The sequence below is a fragment of the Zonotrichia leucophrys genome, chromosome Z, assembly GCF_028769735.1.
Source record: "Zonotrichia leucophrys gambelii isolate GWCS_2022_RI chromosome Z, RI_Zleu_2.0, whole genome shotgun sequence".
Taxonomy (NCBI): domain Eukaryota; kingdom Metazoa; phylum Chordata; class Aves; order Passeriformes; family Passerellidae; genus Zonotrichia; species Zonotrichia leucophrys.
In genome coordinates, this window is record NC_088200.1 from 7851355 (window position 1) to 7876355 (window position 25001).

Below are 25001 nucleotides of genomic sequence, written 5' to 3' on the forward strand. Positions count from 1 at the left end.
CAAGTCTCCATAAGCTGGAACTTAAGCCTGATGCTGACAGCTTGGGGTTACTGATGAAGATACTAGTTTGAAGATGAGAGAGACTGTAAAGATAAATGCAGATTAGCTCTGGGTTGTGGCCAGTAACTGCAGTGGTAGCTATGATCTCTCACAGAGATGGGAGAACAGAGCATGTCCCAGCCTTGTCTTTTCTCTCAGTTTGATCAACTGCTCATGTGGCACCAAAGCTGTGAGGCACAGGCACACTTTGCTCCACCAATGTCAGGGGAAAGGCATTAATTCCAGCAGAGGGCAGAGGCATCACTAACAAGCTGAGAGTCTGGTGCATGCCAAAAGGAGGAGCACCTTGGAGTCTTACATTTTAGCTGAGTATTGGTAAGACCATCGCCCTGGGAGGCACACACTTCACAGCTGGACCTGATGGGCACTGGATCTGTTCTCCCCTCCCAGTGCCAGATGAAGTTGGAGGGAGTCTGAACACAGAAGGCAGCAGGGGATTCTGGAAAAGCCTGAGCCTCTCCTACAGCACATGCTAGCACAAAGTGAGGCAACACCAAGATACCCTCCCTATGCGGAAAGCTGCTCACTTGTATTAGTAAAGTCTGAGATGCACTCTTTAATCTGGGTGAAAAAAATAGTTTATTTATTCCATTGGCTTCTTTGAGCGGATGGCCAACCAGAACAGCAAAAAGGGGAAAAATTTCCACAACCTGGGATAAAAAAGGTCCAAGGTTTTAGGCAGTTTACGAAGAGATTTTAAGCTACCCTAACAAGCATACTTAGAAACCATTTCTCATCTGGAGAACAGATAGATTTAGTTAATTTGAATATCTAGCCTCCATTTCCTCTCAGCATCTCTGCAGCCCACAATGTAATGTCACCCTGCAACAAACGCTGCAGAACAGCCTATACAAACTCCAGTTGTGCAAGCTGATACCTGGGATGGGCAGTGAAGAAACAGACCAATTTTTGCTCCTAGCACTGCTGAAAACTACTATTCAAACACAAATGCATTTTTAAGAACTCCTGCACTTTGGATCTGATGGTCAATACACCTAAGGAATCCATCCCTGGGCTCCAGTGAGTACAGCTTAAAATTAAAATCCCTCTATGTATAAACAGTGTCATTAGACTTGTACTTTTAAAAAATATGATCAGCCCAGGCCAGGGCCAGGCTCTCCAGATAAAGTAGTAGCTTATCTCTTATAAATATTTTTAATAGTTTTTAATTACAAGTAGTCCTCACTCCAGGTAATGTAACTGACACAAAGTACCTCCACACATGCAGCCCCAAGACTTTCACAGAAAGCTCAGGAGCAACCACTCTATACGAAAGAAATCCTACCTCACAGCATAGTAGAGGAGGGGACACATGGCCAAGCCAGCCTAAATGGAGGGAAGAGTCATTTGGAGTAAATACAATAAAAAAGGACTTCAAAACCCCTCCATATAAAGGATAAAAGAGGTTAAAGCAAAAAACTAGTTCAAAAAGATGTACAAAACTGTTGGAGACCAACAGAAAACTCTGCCAAAAAAATACTTGTGTTTAAATCAGGAATCAATGGCATCACACAATTTTGTTGTTTAAAAAATGAAAAGAAAAGTGGAAATCTGTGTAAAGATCAGCATCAGAATGAAGAGTAGTCATTAGCTCCAGAGACCAGCATAATTCCCATGAAGTCCTGATGGAAGAGGGCCTCCTGCCACAAACAGTTTCGTTCCAGACGAGTCGTAGCAGTGGGTGTAAACAGCATTGGGGAAGTAATTTATGTCAGAAAAATAATTCCTCCAGGTTTCATCATGGTTCTGTTAAGGCAAAGTTTAGATCATTATTGTTGCCAAACAAACCCAAAACCCTGTTTCACAAAAGCATTTGGTAGCTTACAGAGCCTTAAAGGGGTATTTTCTCTTAACAGACCTGAAGCTTTAGAGAAGTCAACTAAAAGATACCCGAGTTGTCCTGACCCTTTTTCTGAGGACATTTTGGTCAAGCATTGGAATGGGGAGGTGACGGGACATTGCACTGATACAACAAAAGGTAACAGAGCTAAGTTAAACAAAGTCATTAACTTCTTTTTGATAACATACAGGAAACCAAACTCAAGTGCCTGCCAAGGCATTACCTTAGGAAGCCACAGTTTCTAAAACTGCAAACAAGTAAATTCAAAGTCTCTTGCTTCAAGTACGACATTAGATTACCATGGCTTTAAAGAAAGACAATTGATTTTCTGTTTGAGGTTCTGAAAACTACACGTTAGATTACACTTGAAAATAAAAAGAAATAAAATCTAGTTCATTTATGAATCCGTGCTTAAGAACTGTAATCGCTATGCTTTACACTCAAGCAAATAGCCTTCAGTACTCTTTCATAAAGCTTTCATGGAAAGCAGTTCTGCAGCACTTCTTGCTCTTCAGTTTTAGTTACTGGTTACATGAATACTGTTTGACTGAGACACATTTCACACAACGGGTTCAAAGAGAACTTGCTCATGCTCTGTGCCACTCCCATATAATGGGTCTACCTCCCCCCACCTCTATCACAGCTACAAACTACTTACCAGCCAGCCTTTCCCAGTTGTCAACTTCAAAATTTCACTTCCTCCTAATTTCTGCTTCTGTCCATAGCAGGCACGGGGGGGCTTTTCTTCCAGGAACCTTTGGGCTCTGATATCATAAAACAATAAGGACCCTTGCCCTGTCCCCACAGTGATGATGTGCTCATAGAAGCTCACTGAGCGAATACCTGTCAAACAGAGAAGAGATGGACAGTGCAGTAAGGAACAGGGATGCTTTGGCTCTGTAGTGCTGTTGCTTCATGTCTAATATTAACTGCTAGTATTCTCCAAAACACAAGTTTTCCCACTGCTACAGAGCAGTGCAGACAAATCCCACTGATGCTATTGAAACAGCAGCTTTGATTGCATACATGACTGCCCTCCTCCTTGAGACCATCAGCTACACCAATGGCTCATAATAAGAAGCTTCATCCTCACCAGCCCTCAGGTCTGCCAGCCAATTAGGGTCCAGAGAACCTTTGCTCTGTCTGCACAAGCCTTTATAAGTGAACACACCAAGAGCGAGTACATAGCAGCAGACAGAGGGAAGAACATCATCCTGTTTTCCTCCCCGAGCTCACACCCTAACTACCTGCTAATCTGCAGTAAATGACCATCTGATAAAAGAAAGTCCCAGCTGACACGAAGTGCATTGTGCTTATCAACAGGCTAGCTGTAAGCAAGTGTAACCATAAAAATCACCAGTCAATTTGCTGATAAGATACCTTCAGAACTATTAATGAGCCTGATCTGTCTCCACTCCATTCTCAAAGCCCACCTGAATTTTAGCAGCTGGCATTTTTAGCACTTCAGCCAGGAAAGAAAACAGAACAGGACTCTTGCCATCTAAACAACACCACGTTCCACCAGTACATGGGAAGATACATTTCAAACTAAACATGTTAGCACAATTCAGTTATTCCATTACATTGAACAGAATGTAAATTTTGTTCTTATAAAATCTAAATTTGAGGTCTCAGCTAATCAAGGATCCCTTGGAACTAGTCTTGGGGAGATTCTGAATGTAAGAATTTTCAATCTGCAAAATATCCTGTTATCTCATCTCCATTTATTGTGCAAATACTGTTCTGTGTAGTCACTCTACTTTAAACAACTCTTCCACACAGGTAAACTCCACCACATCTATACTTCTCCTTCCTTCTTGACAGAATGCCAGGTTATAAACCCAAGGGCTTTTTAGGCTCTCTTTAGAGTACCACTGAATTACAGCCTAAACAAGTATTCAAACAGGAGAGGAAATATGTGAGTTATGTCAGCTACATTCACATGCCAAGTGTTGTCACCACACCGAGCAGGGCTGAATGCCACAGAACTTGTATCATCTTGGACTATTCCCAGCAGTGCATGTGACAGCAGACAACCTGGAGCTGCGGATGCAATCAGGGAGTTTCCCCTTCCCCTCTGTAAAATGTTCTAATAAGAAACATGTCCTCATCCTTCTACCTCTGTCACCGGATGTGACATCCACAGCCACCAGCATTTGAGATGACTTAGAACAAGGCAAGGCCACATTGTCCTGCTCCAGATATGGGGCGAAGTCTTGGCTGCGAGCTTAATGGGTGGGAAGCCACTGTCTCTCTACTGAAATAGATTATGAGATTCATATAACAATCTTCACTTTAATTCAGAGAGCTACAAATGCACTTAAGACAGCAGAAGAACTTCCCCCCAACTCTGTCACACGGATCTGAGAGGCTCTGGCAAAGACACACAAGAAAGCTTTAAGCCCTCTGCAGTCAGCAAGAGCAGTCACTTGGATAAGAGAAGAAAGGCACAAGAGTGGACCTACTCTTATTTTTGCTACAAGAAGTGCTCTGGACAAGCCACCCAGGAGAGCACTTACTTCACACAAACAGATGATGGAGTATCAAGGCAGATGGCATTTACTTCTCAATTAAATGTATTAATAGAAAGCTATAAAATGCAGAACAACTGTGGATCTTTCTCTAACCAAAGAAATTTACCAAAGAAATCCATGATGTACCCACTACTAAGAAAGTATTTAGAACAGGCTTTCAAAAACAGCATTTCAAATTGTCTCCTAGGGGGCTGAAGTACCTCAGATTAATCATTCCCATCAAGCTAAAAGTACAGCCTGTGCCTAGAACCTATCACAGTAAGTTCTATACTCCCAGCCCACTACCACCAGTGGACCTAGGTAATTTAGATAAGTATATTGAGCCTCACTCCCATGCTGCAGGAACGGTCTACAGATCCCGGAAAGAAATGAAGATGTAGTGGAATGTCATAAACAAGAAATCACAGAGTCTATGCCATACAAGCTCTGTCTGCTGCCTTCAGGACACAAAGGACAGGGCACATAACATGGCTCTGCAGGCCAGTCAAGCAGAGAGCAATTGCTTTCGTGGATCAAGACCTACTGTCCAAGGTGCGCCTTTCCCTTTACAGCTGCTATGAAAAGCAACACTTACAAGATGTACTAAAAAGCGTTCATTGCTTTCCTGTGTAAACAGGGTTACAGCAGACAAAAGCCAGCCCCAGCTCCAGCCTTACTGAGCCACCACCTTTCTGTGACCTGCTTTTGTATACTACACAAGTGAACTGAAGTTAACATGGACTCACACATTCAGCAGGTGCATTTGGAAACTTAAAGCACATTCAGGTACCACTGCAAAGCACTTGAAATCAGCTTTTAGTCCACAGATCAATAAAGACCCTGCTTTCTAAAGGTGCTACACCACTCCAAGTCCCAGGGAGATCAATATAAAGTGCAAACACTCAGTATCTTGGGAATTGCTGTTATTTATGTGCCTCCACCACCATGCCAAATAAAAAGATGCACCTACTCTGCAGAAGAGAAAACAGCCCTGAACAAAGGCTTTCTCCAGACATGAACTGGAGAAACCCCTCAAAGTACTCCCTACACACATTATTCCCCAATATGGAAGATCACATACTTGAGGCAGGTTTCAGGCACCAGCCACCACTGGGCACCACACTGCAGCGTCTGGGTGAGGACCTGGACAGAATCCTCACTAACAGCAAGTGAGGACAAGCAGTCTTGCTGGTAAGATGTTCAGGTGACTTCTCCTGACATTATACATACTTCTCCTATAACTGAAAGCAGCTGACCCTGACACTGATCTGGATAACACCGCTCAGTAACTGCATAAACAAAACTTTCCTATGTTTGCCGACATACGTCCTTCTCTGGTAACCTGCTTGAAGAAGAGATGGAAGCCCAGAGACAAGCTAAGTAATGACTGCAGCTTACTGGTCTGGGATTAATATAGCACTCATGCCTTCTCATGCCTGATAGTAAAGAATATGGAGAGAGCTTTATGGGACCATGCACTCTGCAAACCCTCAGGCCTGGCCCTGGTATAAGGTTCAACTGGACATACTGCATCCATGAGAAAAGGAAATAGCTATCAAATCACACAGAAAATCAGAAGTCTCAGTCACGGCTTTAAAATTACAAAGCAAGCTTTTCCTCACAGCACATACTTCCAATAAGGTAGCACAAAGCAGGCAACATGCCTTGTTTTCTAATTCATAGAAAAGAATGCAAGAACAGTATAAATAGTGGTAAAAAGACTATATTTGCTTTGAGATGATAAAAAATAGAATACGACCCACTAAAAAATACACAGAAGTAAAAATGCACACTTTTGAAAGTTCAGTAATACCTGGTTTACAGATATTGGTAATAATTTACAATTGAGTTGCTCCTAATGGCAGTGATGTTGCCCTTCATTAGATTTCAGAGCTGGTCACATTTGGTTTGTTGGTTGCTCCAGGTATACTGTCACAAACCCAAATCTATACATACACTGCTAATTATTTAGCCAATCACTAAAAAGCACTTCTTGTGCATTAGAAGCTTGACTTACTACAGTTTTAACAGCTACTTCTGCAAGCAAACCATTTGAAGCACCTTTCACAGGTTTCTTACCGCTGCCTCGTTCTTTGGAACAGACGGATTTAACATTGTGAGAAGGCTGCCTTGGATCCAGAAAAGAGACATGTGCCTGTGATCCTACTGCATACACTGACCACTCCTGACCATAAGCCAAACACACGTTCTCCCTGCAGTATGGCAACTTTGTGGAAAGTAACTGGAAAGAGAAAAAATAAAAATCAACCTGTTACAAGAAAAGACGAAGGCATTAAAAAAACAGTTTTGTAAACTATGTTCTAGGAAGCTGCAGGGAAATAAAACACAAAATGCAGGTGAAAAATAAGACCCAGAAGGAAAAAACCTGAAAGTAATGGCATGCCTTATCTAAAGCAAACTGAGACAATAAAGGCCAAAGCCAAGAAAAATGGACATTTCAATAAATTGTTTTAGATCCTTCTAAGCTGCTGCTATATCTTTAGCAGGTGCACAGCAACTTCAGCTCTCAGCTAAAAAAGCATATCACATTCACTGGGTGTGATTTGCCATTATACTTAAATAAGTGCAACTTCCTTTATGAATTCTACAGATCAAGTATCCACCGTACTCCATGCAACATTTCACTTCAGCTAACCCGAAACTAGCAGAAAGTTAAGAATGCTTCCTCTCCTCTCAATTAAGGGGAGTGCGGAACTTCTCTCCTCTTCAAGCTTCAAATTTCAGGACATTTCATTTTACATAGAACTTTTAAGTGTTTTACAAACACTGCTGCTCTTCAAGTATTTGAAGGAAATCAAGAATAGTCAACAGCCTTAACTGCTTGCAGTTTTTGAAGTTTAACTCCAACAAACAGAAAAGCACCTTTGATAGCGTGTGCTCTGCTTTCCAAAGATGAAAATACCCATCCAGGGACACAGCTCCCAACTCCTATTAGAAGGAAAATAAAAAGAAGAGAGTTAGTTAGGACAGCATTATAGCTATCCTTACAAACTCACACTCTATTCTAGGCAGGCTGCAGAGTCTGCATTGAATTAATCCATAATCCTGTAAAGGCTCTATCAAGATAATTTTTATTTTATACTGATCTTCATAGAATGGTATACAGTACTTCAGGTGTCAAGTAGAATCTAAATTAGTAAAAGACTAAATAGTAACTTTCAAAACCATAAATCTTGCTAGGCAATCAAATAACGAATTATGAGACAGTACAATCTAGAGTTGACAATTTTCTTCAACAGGTCCCACACTGATTCTAACCCTGAAGCAAGTTTCAGGCACTACTCTACTGAAAAAGTTACATCAAGTTTCCATCATGGAGGAGTAACTAACAGCTATTGTGAAAAATAAAGCCTACAGAATCACTGTGCTTCAGACAGCACTCCCACCTTTGCTTCAGACCTCTTCTGTTCTCTGAGTGCAGGAGGGGAAAAAAAAAGTGGTGAAGGATGAATCGCTACACCCACTAGTAATAACAGGAGATCAGGATGGGGGAGATTGACATTTACTGTTTGTCAAATACCAACAAAATAACCCCAAAGCATGCACTAGTGCCTGCCCTGTGAGTCAGTCGCCTCATCTGCTGAGCAATACAGAAAGGATTCAGCCACTGAAACAGCAACTGTTAAATGTTAGCTGGTCTTCACAGAACGTGAATGAAAGCAGAAAGAGCACTAAAGAATGGGATTCAAGCTGCAAGAGATGTTTTGGTGCTTTCTTGTCTTCTTGTAAATATTTCTTTACTCCCCTGCTTAAGATGCAAATCTAAAATCAAACCTACAGGAAAATTGTGCCTTCTAAAATGTCTGGAGTTGGTTTTTTTTCCCTTCTGGACTCCTCCATTCACTTGGGGCAGAAGCAGACGTTGCAGATTAAAACCACTGCCTCAAAAGTCAAGGATGCAAAATAATCAAAGAAAAACATTAACTTGCTTCTCTGGCATATTCTATTTCGCTTACTTTTTAGTTTTTCCAATACACAGGGACAGTTTTAGCACTTCTCAACTGTTTTGCTTGTCTTACTGACCTTGTTCTTATTGTTGAAAGCCAGTGCTCGGACTTTGCAATTATCAGGATTGGTGTTCTCCTTGGGGATATCCTTCAGAGCACTGTGTGTTATGTGGGCATAGACAGGAACTTGAGAGAGATTATGCCTGGCATCACTTTTGGATAACACATCCTCTGTGACTTCCCAGAGACCCATCGAACCATCCCGGGAACCTGATGAATAGTCCACACATGAATAGTCCATTCCACATATACAGAACTCCTCTTTTCTAAGAAAAGGATTAATCAATAGGGTCTGAAAAAAAGGATACTCTTAGTTTAATCTAACACAACATGCTGTTAGCGCCCATATATTAACAAAAGGATGATTTTACTGAGCTGTAAAGTTCAGAATATTATGAAGTCACTGTCAACTGTCTCTATGGTTTCCAATCTCATATATTTTCAAACTAATTAGGATGCATCAAAACCCACAACCCTCTGCAACAATCATCATCTCATATACAGAATGAACTCAGAAGTGACTGAACACTACAGCTTCAGCCTGAGCCTGTCACTCTCAGCCTTGGTAAACCAGTCTCTTAAACCAATGCAAAATATTTCCACAAAAACCTCAGCTGGGTTTATGCCAATTTGGGTTTACTTGATTTCTGTCAGTATGCTTATGGCTGAGTACACAGTAATTTGTGAGCTGAACACAAACATTTATTTCTAATCACAGTTGTACCACTTTGGATTAAATCTATCAGAAAAATTATTTCACTAAAACCTGTGCCACTTCTCAAAGAATGTAACTTAGGTTAAACAGACAATAACTCATTTTATTTTTCTACTAAATCTGAAGACATTAATCTAAGATATGAATCACTAATGTTAAGAACACTGGATCAAGAAAGCTGAATGCCTCTGGTTCACCAATCAATACAGACTTAATCCAAGACCTTATACACATCTCTTCTGGTGTTCAGACAACTCACTTCCATCTAAGTCAGCTCTGACAGATTTGACAGGTATCTCAATTTCTTTACATAATGTGAAAAATTCTGTCAAAAGAAAGTCATAATGAAGATGCCAGAAAAGATATATATCTATGAGGCTATTAAACTTATCAGCTTTGCTATCTCGCAGGGGAAAAGCTGCAAAGACAGTAAAGCAAAACATCTTGTTGCAACAGGAGTGGTCCAGCACAGCAGAGGTGGCTTTTCCCCCACGCAGATGGATTCAGGCATCTGCCACTGTCACCTACTAGAGAAAAATACAAAAAGGAGCATCCTAATGGCACTTGCATCCAGCAGCACAACATCTTGCCACTCCATTACATGCCATTGGTTTTAATTGCACCTAATCTTGTTTGTTATGGAGGCTGAATACTCAGCAGTAAAATTTCTAAACATGTTGACATACTTTCGGAGGAAGCTGTCCCTTTTAATAGCCCTGGCAGGGGAAAAAGTCCATGTATGTTGTTCAACTGGTTAGTCCTGAAGCCAAGCAGAGTATCATTTGCTACCCTAAGCTCATGCCATCCTGGGAATTATACATCTAATCTGAAGCTTTTTGCCATAAAAATAGTGGCTATATTCTCAATGTCTAGAGTGGAGTTCAAGTATTTCTGCTTAACAATTTCAGATACAGATGTAATTGAAATCTGTACAATTAAAGTCATGTCAGAAGTTAGTTGTCTTTTTTTCACTCTTAATTAGGGTTGTCGGTGAGTTCTAAAGAATTCAGTTTAGCAACCAGTCTTGCTAACTGCTTTCAACAAGTTTTCCCTGGTGTCTAAGATGTGCAGACTGGAACCTAGATCCAGCCTGTTACAAGCACCACAGCAGAGAATACGGCAGTAGAGAACGCTTCCACTCACACAGCCACCCCTGACCTTTCCATCAGTTCCATCTCACATGCTATACAATCTATCAGGCCCTTATCTTTCCCCTGGACATCTGTAATCATCTGTGCTGTTCTCTTCAAGCTTACTAGCTTGAATGTGAGGGAACTGCTGTACACATTTGGGGTAGAGACTTGCAGGATCAAGTTTTATATTAAATTAAAAAATGAAATTCCGGGATTAGCTTTTTGGATTTGGAAGAAAAATCCTACCAAACTAAACCAATCCTACTAAACTAAACCAATTCAAATATGTGACTTTTATATAAGACTATTATGATTTTCTCTCACCTGCAGTTTGACAACTCTGAGTACAGAACAGTACACCGTTTCAGCACAGAAAGGCAGTAAACTGCTGAATTAATGCAACAAAACATTACTATTTTTACCTTTACCTACGCAATTCTTTATGAAGTTACATTGATTATCCAACTAATCACCAAAAAGTCATTAACTGAGTTTCTCTATTACAGCCTTCTGTATTGACTGCCATAGTGTAAGTGCATATATACATATACACATGCACAAACAGCTGTACTGAGAGCTTGATGAAACAATCTGAGTTCTCATTAACTACACTTTCACATGACTTCAGATCATGACTATTGATCTCAAGTGTTCTGAAGTTATTAACCAATAACAAACATCCCTCTTGAAATTACTCCTCTTATGTGGAATCCTTTCCTGTAACTCATTGTGTTCAAACATCCCCTTCACTAGAAACACAATATTCTAATACTAGGAAAATCAGATCTAGACTAAGGCCCAACAACAAAATAAAATGAAGCACTGTACTAAGTCCAGGAATTGTTTAAATGCCCCCACAGAGGTGCCTTCCTAACACTTATCAAATACTGTGCATCACTATAACATTCAGAGAGAAGGAAAGGTTAAAACACAAGGGCACAAAAAAAAAACTCAAGAGAAAAAGCATGATTTTACCAGAAACAGCCATAGTATCACTGATCCATGCAATTGAAAAAATCCAGTCCTTGTGTCCATCCTAAAAGAAGAAAGAGAAATTTTTCTGTGCCATTATACTCAAGAGCAGTCTCAAAGCAGACAAGTATTCTTCACTTCAATTTTTAGTACAAGCTCAGAAGAACAGACCTACATTAAAAGTATACAGATAAGATTCCAGTATCAAGCTGGAACACCTCAAGTACCTAGCAGTAATTTTAACTTTTCTGGTTCTGAAGTGTGCAATTAATAAAAAAAAAAAAACAGGTCTTGGAAAAATAGGCCTCTGACCAAGGAAAAATTAATCTAAATTTTAAGAATTTCCAGAATTCTCATATTTTCCATTCTGAAAGCAGCATTCTTCTGTAAAGTATCTATTTGTCAGGATTTTTTTCTTCCAACACATATCCTTATATAAAAAATAACCAAAATCTTATGTTTACAATACGTGACCTAAGATTAATGTTTCAAGACTTTTCTTTAGTGTATGAGAAACCTGTGGGGGGAAAAAAAGGATCATAAGACTCTAGTTTTGTTTAAAAAGCTAAAAAGTGACACAAATGAAGAGCAAGTCATGCAAATCTTCAGTCAAGTCTTGCTCTAGCTGGTTATCGGCTGCTGCAGAAACTCTGATCTGACCTCTGCTGTTGCAGTTAACAGCTACATGAAATTCTGAATAAAAAGGAGAAATGAGAGAGAAGCACTCACAGGACACCACTATATTCTCTAGCCTGTTTTTTTTACGACTGGCAATTTTAAAAAGCCTCAGGATGGTTTAAAAACAGTACAAGTTTGTATCGAACTGCCACAAGCCACAAGGTTAGAACCAATCTTCAACACCAAGTTCCATCTCTGGAATAATACATCCAGAAGCTGCACTGGGATAAGTGGAAACAATTAAAAACTTGCAACATATTTTTCATTTCTCAAAAGAGCTTTTTCACTATTTATAGTTTCAGAGCTCATCACCACAGTTAGACTTTAATACTTAGGATTTTGTTACATTTTTTGTGCTGAAAAGTAAGCTAAAGTAGACCTGAATGAAGGTGAGGAAGAAATCTGACCCAAAGCCCTGAAAATCCACTCACATGTTTGAATACTCAATTATATTTAAGATACCACAACAGAAATGACAACTCAGTCAAAAATTTTCAGAACTTTACTTCCTTACAAGACTCCTAAATATTAACCTTGCTCTGACCAAACACACTTCAAAATGGTAACTTTTTAAGTGAGAGAATACATTTTCCCCCGATACTCCCACTTACATCTCCCACACAGACAGGATCAAGTGTAGGCAGACGATAAATTGCAAGACTGTTGGGGTTGTCTCCACCTGTGGCCAGGAGGGTCCTCGAGGGGTTGATCTCAATGGCATGAATGCCACATCCCTGCTGGTTCACCATGCCAGGCTCACGATCCTTCAGGATAGGAATCTTGGTAATTTGACCAGTCTGGACATCTACTACAAACAACTGGGGAAAAAAAAAAACAGATAAGAAAAACAAGATGGTCAAATATCCTCCCTATTTTGAACTGACATTATTTTTGAGTTGAAATCCACAAATGCTTCAAGGATTACTGAAAAATGCATAAATTCCTTCTCAAAACAGGTTAAGTAACAATTACAGTGGGTTTAAATCAATCATCCAATTTCATTTTCACAGTAATGGAAGGGAGAGGAGAGAAATCTGTCATGGGAGGTTTCCCACTTGAATAAAAAGACCTTGAATATAAAACTCTTTTCCCTGTTCAGTACAACAAAACAATATTGTCTTTCAATTTCCACCTACCACAGTGAGGGAAAAAACCCACCTCAAAAAAGCCATTAAGCCCCATGGAGCTTAGCACGATTTTTCCTGCCACCCGAGTAACACAGTTCCATAAAGTTTTGGCTTGGACAGACTGACAGTTTATGGAAGTGGAATTTATTTTCTGGTGATAAACAGAGAATAGTAACTAAATACAATACTGCCTGTGTGAACATCTGAAAGAAAGATATTTAGCTATATACCTCATTCCACAAAAAGACAAGAAATTAGAGCAGTATGTCACTGACACCTTGCCAGAAAACTGTTATAAAGCCTTACAACTCTTTAAACAGACCCTATGCCCAGCATTATGTCAGTTCAGACATATACAACGACGAGATTACAATTTAAACCAGAACAAAGGTTTACATTGCCTGCCAAAGTGCACTTTCATTTGGGAGGCTCATGGGCTGGGTCATTTTACAGATGGTGCTCAGAGGGCAGCTGCACTGACAGTCAAACAGGTCTAAGAGGAGACAAAGCCCTGTGCGGGAACATGAGTGAAGCAACGAAATGGAGGATCTGAAGCTGACTTAGCACTAAGGCGAGTGATCTAAAATCCATAGCCCAGGATTATAATTCTACATCATCTTTAGTCTGTTCCTTCTATAACCAAGAATGTTGTCTCAAAACCTCTGGAAGTGAACCAAAGATGACAACAGTAATAAAAAAAACCCTCAATACAAATTTTAAAAATACACACCTTAAGGAAATTGTTCTGAAATCCTTTGTCAGACATTTCTAAAAGGCCAGAAGAAAATCTAGAGGTTCTTAGAGAGAAGTTATACATACAAGCTGCTTTTGGTGAACTCATACAGAGTGTAGATCTGTTCTTTAATAAAAGCATAGGAAAAATAACTTTACGATAATTTAGCAGCATATCTATTACTTCTGCTAGTACTGAACTAGCAGAATACTAACATACTATCAAAACCTTATAGAGTTTTGATACACATTCCACAGAAAAGATGAAAACCAATCATTGCTATTGGTCTGTTGTGTCTAGAATTATGCATCAACTTAATCCTACAATTGATTGTAGGGAACAGTTTTGCTCAAACAGATGATTCCTACAGAGACTGCACTTTCACGTTTACTTTTTTATTTCGCACAAACATGTGGTGTATGGCAACAGCTGTGGTGTAGCTGAGTAGGAAGGAGGCACTCCTTACTCTTCCCAAGCCTTACAAAGCCTTCACTGCTGGAGACAGCTGGTAAGAACACAATGCACACAGCAGTCTTTCTGCCCTAACCACCTGAAAATTAACACCTGCACTGAAGAATCAGGATCAGTCATTTCCTCTCCTCTCACCCGCCCTTGTCCTCTCCATATGAGTGCATATCTCCCTTCATCCCCAGTATTTCTTTCCAGCAGAAATGCCCAATTGCCTCCCCGATCCTCCTTAAACTACTCAAGAAAACCCAAAATCCTAAAAAAAATTAACAGTTTATGAGTTAGGATTAAAGCTTGCAGGTGTCAGGTGCAGGTCCTAATGTTGTACTAATAAGGAAAACATATCCACACCTAAGGACTTTCATGGACTCAGAAGAATTGTGCTTCAGCTGTAACAGATTCATGATTGGAAGTGCAAGTCAACTGGTAGGACGAATGAAATTAAAACCCCTGTGCACTCTCTAGTCTGACACCCTCGTCATACACCTGTGTTGGTTAATAAAAACTTACTCTAACGCAAAATACTTTTACCTAAATTCTAAACTAATCAGACTAAAACGATAAAGAACTTAAACTTTGCACATGTAAGGGATTGGCTATGTTGTTTTGGATGTAAAGGTCAGAGCAGTAACTTCTCCACTTGCTTGGTAAGGAACTTGGCCAAAGAGTAGTTTAAAAACAACCATCACCTCCCTTGAGTAAAATAAGCAACCACTGCATACACACAGAGATTCTTACACCACCTGGGGCATAACAGGAAGCAAAAGCTCACACTTGAAAGCCGCACCTCTGGCTGCCCAGAAATCATCCCTATAAATCCAGCACACAGAAGCTAAGATAAGCCACAGTCGATAGACATTTTTAAAGCCAAAAAGGGAGAAATGTTAAGAAAAAAGAGAAGAAGCCAGCAGAAAATTTCAATACCATTTCAGAAGTTTTAAAGATACCATAATAAATAAAATACAAAATATTTTCAGCTGCTTAAATAAGTACATCTGCCAACAACTTCAAAGCAGAGTAGATACTAAAAGTCTTGACAAAGTCCTGATAACAGAGAAAATTACTGTATGTTTCAGTTATCTCAAAGAGAAATAAGATTTTTTTCCCAGCTACTCATTGTATAAAAACTAAAACCCAGCCCACAATGTTTTTGCTGGACATAAAAAGAACTCCACCACTCTCCAAACACTGAATTGCATGTATTTGTCTCTTGATTTTAAGCTTTGCACAAAATATGGTTCTTCCTTCTAATAAAACATGCATGTCAGTCTTTACTATGCCAAACAACTTAACATCCAAGATTTACCAAATCTGGATTGCTTCAGCCATCTGGCAGAAGTGCAAGGACCACACTTCATCTGTGAGAAACAGAGCAGACTCAGCTGCCATGCTCTATGCCAGACAACTGTGTTCTAACAAGGAAACAGGCTGGATGACACAGAAGAGAGAAATCAATTTCCCCTCTTTTTTTTAAAGCAGTTTGGATGCACAGCTTGCAACAGTGCTATCACTCAAGGATCAAGGCAGACAAGCATGGTTAGGTACTACAGCTGACATAGCCATGAAACTTCATGATCTTTGCACATTTGCACAGAGTGATAGCTGTACACTTATTTTTCTTTCAGCCTGCAGAAGTGGTGAGAAGTCATTTTAGCAAAAGGCTTCCCTGCAATTACTATATGGCTGTTTTCTTAGCTGTCCAACCTGCTTATGATCAAGTTAATCAAGGAACTACCTCGCTTCACTGATGAGGGAAGTTCATTAATCAACCTGCCAAAAGTAAAGACTGCAGCAGGAAACAGAGTACCCAAGGATGAGAGTATGAACTGCAAAACCCATCCTACTCTTATACACAATACTGAGAGCAGAATGGCTTACCAGGTTTTTTCATTTTTTTGGCCTGCCTTTCAGGACACAATAATTTAGGGGAAGAAACACACAGAAAGCTAACAATCCAGTAAGATAAATCTTCAACTGAAAGCATTCACTTTAAACAGCAAGATTAAAAAAGAGGTCTATGAATGCCATCTCAAGGCAGCACAGACTCGTGTCTTCAGCTGCTGCCCCTGCACAAAAAACAGCAGATGAACAGTTCCAAATCCTACCCTATATTTTAGTTGGTTGTACAAATCAATCAAAACAAAAATAAAGGGTGCCATTCTGTTTTTATTACACAAGCAGGATGGATGGAGATCTAAAAGGCACAAATGACATGCATGAAAGAGACTGTTCATTCTTTGTGCAAGAGCTCACAACATGCTCTGTGCACCAGCTCTTCACACAGTGCTCTCAGAAATCATGGGCACATTCTTGTCATTCATAGTAACTTTTGAAAGAAACCCAACATAAGTACACTGCCCTGCTAAAAGCAGTCACTAAAAGAGACTCAATCACATTCAAATTTCACATCTGGCTTAAGCCTATTTTAAGAACCTACGTGCCTCCTCCTCACCATCCACCTAAACAGTCTCATCACCCTCGCGACAATAACTAGTGCTCAAGTAGCTGCAAGGTCGACTGTATCTGTCTCGGTGAAACTAACCCTACAAGAAAACCTGTCTGCACACAAAGCAGCAAGCTGATCCAGATGACTCCCTAGCCACATCCACTAGCCTAGCTCCATAGCCAGTGCTAGCCAAAACGAGCAGGTGGGAACATCCACTTGTGCAAGAGGCGTGACTCCAGACTAACTAAGGCTGGTCACAAAAAGATCTCTCCCACAGCCAAGTTGGAGAATTATTACTTGTAGTCCTTCAAATATGTTTTCTGCTAACAAAACAACAAAACAAGACAATGCTTATTGTGCTATTATATCAATAGTATTTCTGGTCACACCTGAGTAGCAGTGATTGATTTTTCCAAGTTCTCAGCCTTGACTTTTATTCAGATGATAAATCTCTTTTTTTTCTGTTCATAAAACACTTGGCATCAGGTTCTTTTTTCTGTAGCAATACAGATTTACTAATATATGCCAAGCCCCAAAGAAACATGGACACTTGACCAAACAGACATGGTATGTCCACTTTCTGCTGAAGATCAAAATAAAGCAGCATAGCATGGTTTGGGTTGCAAGGAACCCTTAAAGGCTGTCTCATCCAAGTGCCCAGCAGCAAGCAGGGACATCAGCTCGACCAGGTTACTCAGAACTCTGTCCAACCTGTCCTTCAATGCTTCCATGGATAGAGCACTTATCAGCTGTGTAGGCAACCTATGCTGGTGTGTCACTACCCTGATGGTAAAGCTTAAGAATCTTCCTTGTATCTAGTGTGACTCCTTTAATTGAAAACCATCACCTCTTCTCCAGTCACAACAAGCCCTGTTCAATCCCTCTGTCCCCATCTTTTTTAAAGTTCCCTGTGGGTACTGGAAGGATACTATAAGGTCTTCTCAGAGCCTCCTCTCCTCTAGGCTGAACTACTAAAACTCTCAGCCTTTCCTTGTAGAAGAGCTGCTCCATCCCTCTGATCACCTTCGTGGCCCTGTGGTTCCTGTGCTGGGAGCCCAGGGCTGGATGCAGTGCTCCAGGTGGGTCTCAGCAGAGCAGAGCAGAGGGGCAGAATCCCCTCCCTGCCCTGCTGCCCACGGGGCTCTGGGTGCAGCCCAGGACACGTTTGGCTCTCTGGGCTGGGAGTGCCATGGCTGGGCCATGTGCAGCCTCTCACCCACAGCACCCCAAGCCCTTCTGGGCACGGCTGCTCTGGGGCTGCTCCTGCCCAGCCTGTGCTGGTACCAGGGGCTGTCCCAGCCCAGGGGCAGCACCAGCACTTGGCATAGAACTTTATGATGTTCCCATGGACCCACTCCTTGAGCTTGTCTCTGGATGGCATCCCATCCTTCAGGTGTGTCAAAGCACCACCCAGCTTGGTGCTGCCATCAAACTTGCTGTGAGTGCACTGGATTCCTCTATATATGCCCTTAATGAAGATATTAAAGAGCACTGGTCCCAGTACGGATCCGTGAAGGACTCCACTCATCCAAACAACCAACTCTGGATGTGATTATCCAACCAACTCTCTGGATGTGATTATCCAACCAACGCCTCGCCACCCAACAGTCCATCCATCAAATCCATCTCCCTCCAATTTAGACAGGAGGATGTTGTGGGGGACTGTGTCAAAGGCTGTACAAAAGTCCAGATAAATGACATCTGTAACCCTTTCCTTGTCCATTCCTGCCATCACTTCATCACAGAAGGCCTCTGGTTTGTCAGGCAGGATTTACCCTTGGTAAAGCCATGCTGGCTGCCTCAATTCACCCCCCTGTCCTCCATGTGCCTTAGCAGAGTTTCTAGGAGGAAACTCGATCCCATGATCTTCCCAGGCACAGAGGGGAGGCTGGCAGGTCAGTAGTTCCTGGAGTCCTTCTTTCTACCACTTCTCCAGAGAGATACAATGGCTTCCTTTTTCCAGTCACCTGGGGCTTCATCTTCCTGATATGACTTTTCGAACATCACAGGGAAAGGCAGCTATGCCAGCCACGTTAACATGCACTAATCTTAGCACAAAACAGGTTATGCAGTAGAGGCAACTCAAGGGCATAATGGCCTTGCACATCCTTCTTGAAAGGGTCTCAAGCAAAACAATCCACAATATAAAGAAACCACCTGAGAATTGAGGAGAAGTAAAAGCAACCAGCAAGTTGGTTGACTTTGAATTCACATTTCCAGAGACAAGACCCTGAAATGAGGCACTCCACCTTTCTGTCAAACTCTGAAGCACTACCAGATAATAGCCACAGACTTTGATGTTACTGCATTTGTGCAGTGCCAAAATCACATTTATAATTTTTTATTTGCATTTGGCCCTCCATGTTTAATTTCAGGGGGCTGAGAGACAGTTAATACATGCTGACAGATGGCAAAAGATTGAGAAGTGACAGACGTTGTCTGCTAAAGGGCATCCCTACAACTCATATCATACCTGGAACAGAAACTGCCAGACAGTTCTGTCACATGCAGTTGACAGAAAAGCAAATACTCTTCAGACAAGAAACCAACACCAGGCTATCTGCTCATGAGCCACTGAAAGACATGTGAATGGAGATATCAACTACAGACATCAAAAGTTGATTTACACCAAGTTTCAGTCACTCTTCACTGGACTTTGAGCAGAGCTACAAACTGGAGGAGACTTCTCATTTTCTACATGTGATCAGAAATGAACTGTCACCTCGACGCTTCCTCACATATGCAAAGCCAGAAGACACATTAACTTGCAAAGCAAGTGGAAATAATTTTCCTCATAGACAGTTCACATTCACAGAGAGAGGAGGAACTTCCCATTGCACTCTCACCACAATCTCAGGACTACAAGACCAGGCTGTAACTGTATGAGATGCACAGAACAGACACAGGATCTCCTGAAACAAGTTTAAAGTCTCTAATGGGAAATGAGATCTGGTGACCTACAGCAGAGCAGCCAAGGAAACACCACAGCAATCTGCTAAAGACAGAAAAGGTTTCAGCCAGCATTCAGACACCAACCCAAGCATGCCTTGGAGAAGCTGCCTTGGAAATCAATTCAGAGCATTCAGAAAGGAAGTTTTCAAACACAAATACATCCATAGTGCTTGTCTGGAAAAAAAAAACAAAAAAAACAAACAAGATTCCAAGCAAATATATTCTTAAGCAACTGGAAACTAATTAGCTTCTTGTATTTAGGGAATGATTTACAGTTCTTACAGCTTTTCATCTTTATCTGTGCAATTAGAGAAAGGATTATATCTTGAACATGTACACGTAACTAACAGAGCAAAAGAAGCTGAAAAATTATTACAGAAACTACTTTTTAGATGCTACTTTATTCTTCATAATTTCCTGAAATAGTAAAGAGGAAAAAAAAAACCAAATTAAAACACAGGAACTTCGTGTTCTATGTTTTTGTCTGCCATAAGCCTATCTCCTACCTAAGTCTCATAAGTTTCTCTCAGAAGACTGCAGATTATAGACCATATCTTCTTCTGAGACAGTTTCTTCTATGTATCTTCACAGCATCAGTTTTTGGTAATTTAGATACCTATCAGAACACACCCTAAATGTCTGCACCCTATGAAGTTCCCTGCTCATTCATCTGAATTGGAAAAACATTAAGGAGCCCATTGCGTGCAAGGTCTAAGAAATTCTTACAAACAGGAATCCTGGCTCTGCAAAGCCCAGGTGAAAAGTCTGGGTGATTTAATTCGAAATTTTAGGTGCTTGCATGCTTGCAATAGTTCCCATAATTTTAAATCAACTGGAAAAAGCAAGCACCTTTACAAAACACAAATATCTGAAATATTTGATTTACTGCTCAACTATGAGCACCATGGTCCACTGGAGAAGAATAAAGTTATTTCACTCCCTGAAATAGTTTTAAAGATAAAAAGTTACTCCATATAACTGAACAAATTATAATTGCCATCAAAAAAAAGAGTAATTGACAGAAAACTCCATATTCTCTTCAGTACTTTTATAGTAACTAGTAACTGCCAAGTGACTAAACCCAAACTTCTTTCTCTATGACAAGAGCGTATTTTTGTTTTGTCATTAAGAACACTGAATCCTCCTGGCACTGCACAGTGAAGGGTAATTTATAAATTAAATGCTAAAAGCACTCAGTGCCACAGTCAAGCCCTGATCAAAATAACTGCTATAGTTTATATTTTTCTCTTGCAATAACTTTAATTAAAGGCAACTCCAATGCAGCAAACCTCACTGAAGTCAACCAAGGTGTTTTCAATTTACTCCCAACTTGAATGCCACAACTTCAGCATATGAGAATCAGCAAAGGCATTTTTCTTTAATAGGTCACTCACTAAGGAGATGAGAGAGAAAAATCTCGTAATTAGAGTGTAGAGTTTAATGCTTTACTTGTTCAAATGCGAGCACAAAGCAAACAAGGTACAGCTATTACAGCAGTCATAATTCATATACGATCTTTCACAATGCTTCAGGAACTTCTTTTGCAATCACTATTTTGCTCAATGACAGAGGAGGTCTGTCTCTAACATTAAGTCTGGCTGTGGACAAACACTCTTGGTTGCCGCATGTGCAAAGGGAACAACAATACTACTGAATCCCTCTTCAGCTTCATGATTGTTTGGTTCCAAACAATTTTCTGCAAGGTTGCGTTAACAACCCACTTGCCCATTTATCTTCGCTGCAGATGCGCTCGATCTAGAAAAGTTACAGAACACAGCAAAATCGTGGCAACTCTATAAAACACACAGTCATCTCGCTAGAGTAAGCAAGATCTTTGGGAGCTTGTGTTTCAGCAGGAGTTTGTCTCCCGTAAGCAGCTCTACAACCACAAGCAGTGCTGGCTGCTGACTGGCTGAGGAGATGAACGTATGTGGAGAAAGTAGGCAGAGAAATTCTATTTTGAGCTTATTGCTGTTAAAAGATTGCTTAGTTTATACAGTTCGGGCATGCTTCTTCAGAGCTACTGCATAAAAGCCTCCCCCTGTGCAACTGTGAATAATAATAGAACACCTCAGAAGGTTTCATCAGAAATGGAAAAAAACAGCCCACTAACCCTTGGGCTGGTCAGACCACTGAGCAAGGCTTTGGCACAGAAGGATCTTGAGGCAAAGACACAATTGCAGCACCTGATACGCTCTGAGATTTAAGAGCTGCTGCATCTATGCATTCATTCCTTGTAATCCTCAATTCCCATCTGTGGCACCAACTAACCTGCAGTTTAGGATTCTGCACCAATTCAATCACAACTCCTTGCAGGAAATTGCAACCTCAGCCAATGAACTTGGGCTACTAACTCTGGTGGTGAATAATACCTATGAAATATGGTATCCTCCATTTACTAATCCCACAGGATTAGACACCATTTTAATATTCCCCTGAAATTTGTCAAAGCATCACTTCAAGAACCTGAGGAGTTGTCAATTTTTGTAGAAGCATGTAAAGGTATATTAACCACAGAAGCTATTCAAACACTGGAAACAGTTTTAGAGTGAATAATTATCAAGTCAACAAGCAACACAGAAGATCTGAAATTATTTTTTTTTTAACCTCAGAACATTTCTGGCTGCTCTGACAAATACCTCGAATTTAACCACCGTTTTAGAACAACTTTTAAAAGTCATCAACACAGAACCACATGTAAAACCAAACTGTATAAGATTGAGGGTAACAGAAAAAAGAAACCTTAACAGCAAGTCTGGCCAAGCACTGACAGCCACCATTAGAGACACAAATATCTGTCCATTAGCTTCTCATCTGCAGGACAAAAGGAAAGATCCAATCCCACTGTTGGCTCTTCATCCCACAACCAGGTGTAAATCGCTCTGTAAGGTCACATAGATGCTTCCAGAGGTGCCTCGCAGGGGCTTACAGTGACACACATTCAGATGAGAATAGATCATACTTAAGCACTGCTTTCATTGAAAGTTAATGGGGCGCGATTTTGACTCCACTCCTAATTCCTAATGTTTCCCCTGGTCATCCACGCACTTTGATTATGGTAAGCATCGTTTGAGGGTGGAGGTGAAATAATTATAGAGGAGAGGGAAACAAAAGAGCGAGAGGGGGCACTCACCGTGTTGCATTTTGTCCCGCACACCACTTGTCGGTGGTTTAGCCACTGGGAGGCAAACACTTTATTGAGTGTTCCGAGGTGAAATTCCCTCTCCTTCAGGAGGCTTGGGAGCTGCTGGGCCGCGTATCCATGCAACAAGCGGTGGTAGCTGGACTCATTGTGCATCCGGACCTCTCTCCCTTTCACGTAGTACACTAGAGACCTTTTCACCGGCGGGAGCCGTTTCCTTTTGTGGACAGAGTGATCCCACCCGTACTGTGGATAATAAAGTTAGACACTAGATAAAGCAACTCAAACAAACTTTAAGACACCACTCTTTCAAATTCAACGGTATCCCGGGCAAAACCCTGAAGCCTTTGGAACACCGCGCGCGGAAACGAACTCGGGAATGCTGACAAACCTTTAGCAGTGTGAATTAAATAAACATAAACATCTGCTAAAGGAGTAACACGGCGACAATATAACGACAGTCGGTGGCGGTTCGGCACCGTTGGTACGCCCAATGCTCACGGGAAAAGCGGAGCGCTTGGAACGGGAGAGGAGCAGCGCACACAGCCCTCCCCCCCAGCCCGGCAGGCGCAGGGGTGACACCCAGGTGACTCCCCGGTACGGACCGCGGCGCTCGGCCTCCTCCGGCCGGGCCAGAGCCATCCGGCCATCATCGCTCCGCGGCAGCGACCGAACAACGGCCGAGCCCAACGGGGCACCGCGAGCCCCGGGGCGCGGGCACAGAGCGGGGCACTGACCCTGGGACAGGGGCTCCTCCTCCCCGGTGACCCTGGGACAGGGGCTCCTCCTCCCCGGTGACCCTGGGACCAGGGGCTCCTTCTCCCCGGTGACCCTGGGACCAGGGGCTCCTCCTCCCCGGTGACCCTGGGACCAGGGACTCCTTCTCCCCGGTGACCCCGGCACTTGGGGGCTGCTCCTCTTGGTGTGACACCAGGACCGGGGCTGTCCCTCCCAGGTGACACGGAGACCGGGGGCTCCTCATCCCTGGCTATCACCGGGACCGTGGCTGCCGCCGCCCAGGAGCCGCAACCCCCCCGGACACCTTCCTTCCCCATCCCTCGGACAGGGTCACCCCCTTCCTCCCGGGGACAGCCACGTCCGCCACGCCCCGGGAACCAGCGCTTCTCTCCCTTCCCACCACCGGGAACCAGCGCTTCTCCCCTACCCCCCGCCTCACCCCTTACCTGCTCCCCTTGGAGTCCCCCGGTCCCCGCGGCGGCAGCCGCCGCCGCTTTCCGCTTCCTGCTAACTGTTTTCCGGGCCATAGTAGAAGGATGAGGAGGCTGTGGACGAGGACCGGCCCCACATGGAGCAGGAAGGGGCGGTTCGGGGCATACGGAGCGGGACCGGGCCCGGGCTCTGTCCCTCAGGCCCCGCCGGCCGCGCCTTACGGCATTTTACAGCACCACGGGGTTTCGGTTTTTTTCTCTTTTTACGACAGTGAAGTCGCAGCTTTGCGGCGGCGGTTGTGCCCCGCCCCGGTACCCTGTTGCCTAGCAGGACATCAAGCTGGCCACGCCTCCTCTGCCGTTGCCATGGCAGCGGAGCCAGCGTGGTGAGGGTGTGGCGCCTCTTAGCGGCCAGGCGGGCTCAGTACAAGGTGGGGTTCGGGAATTCCTCCCAGGAAACGGAGATTTTCCCAAACCACTCGTGTTTGATCGCACTGTTAGCGCCCCAGGAAAGCCGAGACACTTGTGCCCGACCATTCTGTCAGGGTCCCACTATGGGGACAGAATCAGAAAATCAATTAGGTGGGAAAAGACCTCTAAGCTCACCCAGTCCAAATTATGAGTGACCACCCTGTCATCCAGACCATGGCACTGAATGCATGTCCAGTCTTTCCCTAAAGGTCTCCAGAACGGTGACTCCTCCACCTCCCTGAGCAGTTCATTCCCAAAGTTTAATCACCCATTTTGTGAAGAAATTCTTCCTAATGTCCAACTCTTCACTGATCAGAAAGTGGTTCAGCTGACTTTTTCAGGGTCACATGGAAACACAAAAACCCCTTTGAGAGTTTCTACATCTTTATCTGGTCTCTTGGCACCTCAGGAAAGATCCAGGAATGCACACCAAAAGCATTAGAGAGGCCCTCTCTCCTCTCGGGGCTGCACACTCAAGTATTTCATGTACTGTTAATGCTCTTGAAGGACTCACAGCTTGAGAGACAGTTTACAGAACAATAATCTTTTATTAT

General features: G+C 42.3%; 1 protein-coding gene across 1 annotated transcript; it reads right to left on the reverse strand.

Annotated features, from left to right (window-relative positions):
• Positions 1–622: 622 nt before the first annotated feature.
• DCAF12 (DDB1 and CUL4 associated factor 12) lies at positions 623–24235 on the reverse strand. The gene is made up of 9 exons (XM_064735393.1): positions 23992–24235; positions 22799–23053; positions 12551–12757; positions 11265–11325; positions 8458–8651; positions 7297–7362; positions 6493–6655; positions 2559–2743; positions 623–1806 (listed from the first exon to the last, which is right to left on the reverse strand). The coding sequence occupies exons 1-9, from the start codon at positions 24070–24072 to the stop codon at positions 1648–1650; spliced, it is 1371 nt and encodes a 456-aa protein (XP_064591463.1). The 5' UTR covers positions 24073–24235; the 3' UTR covers positions 623–1647.
• Positions 24236–25001: the final 766 nt, after the last annotated feature.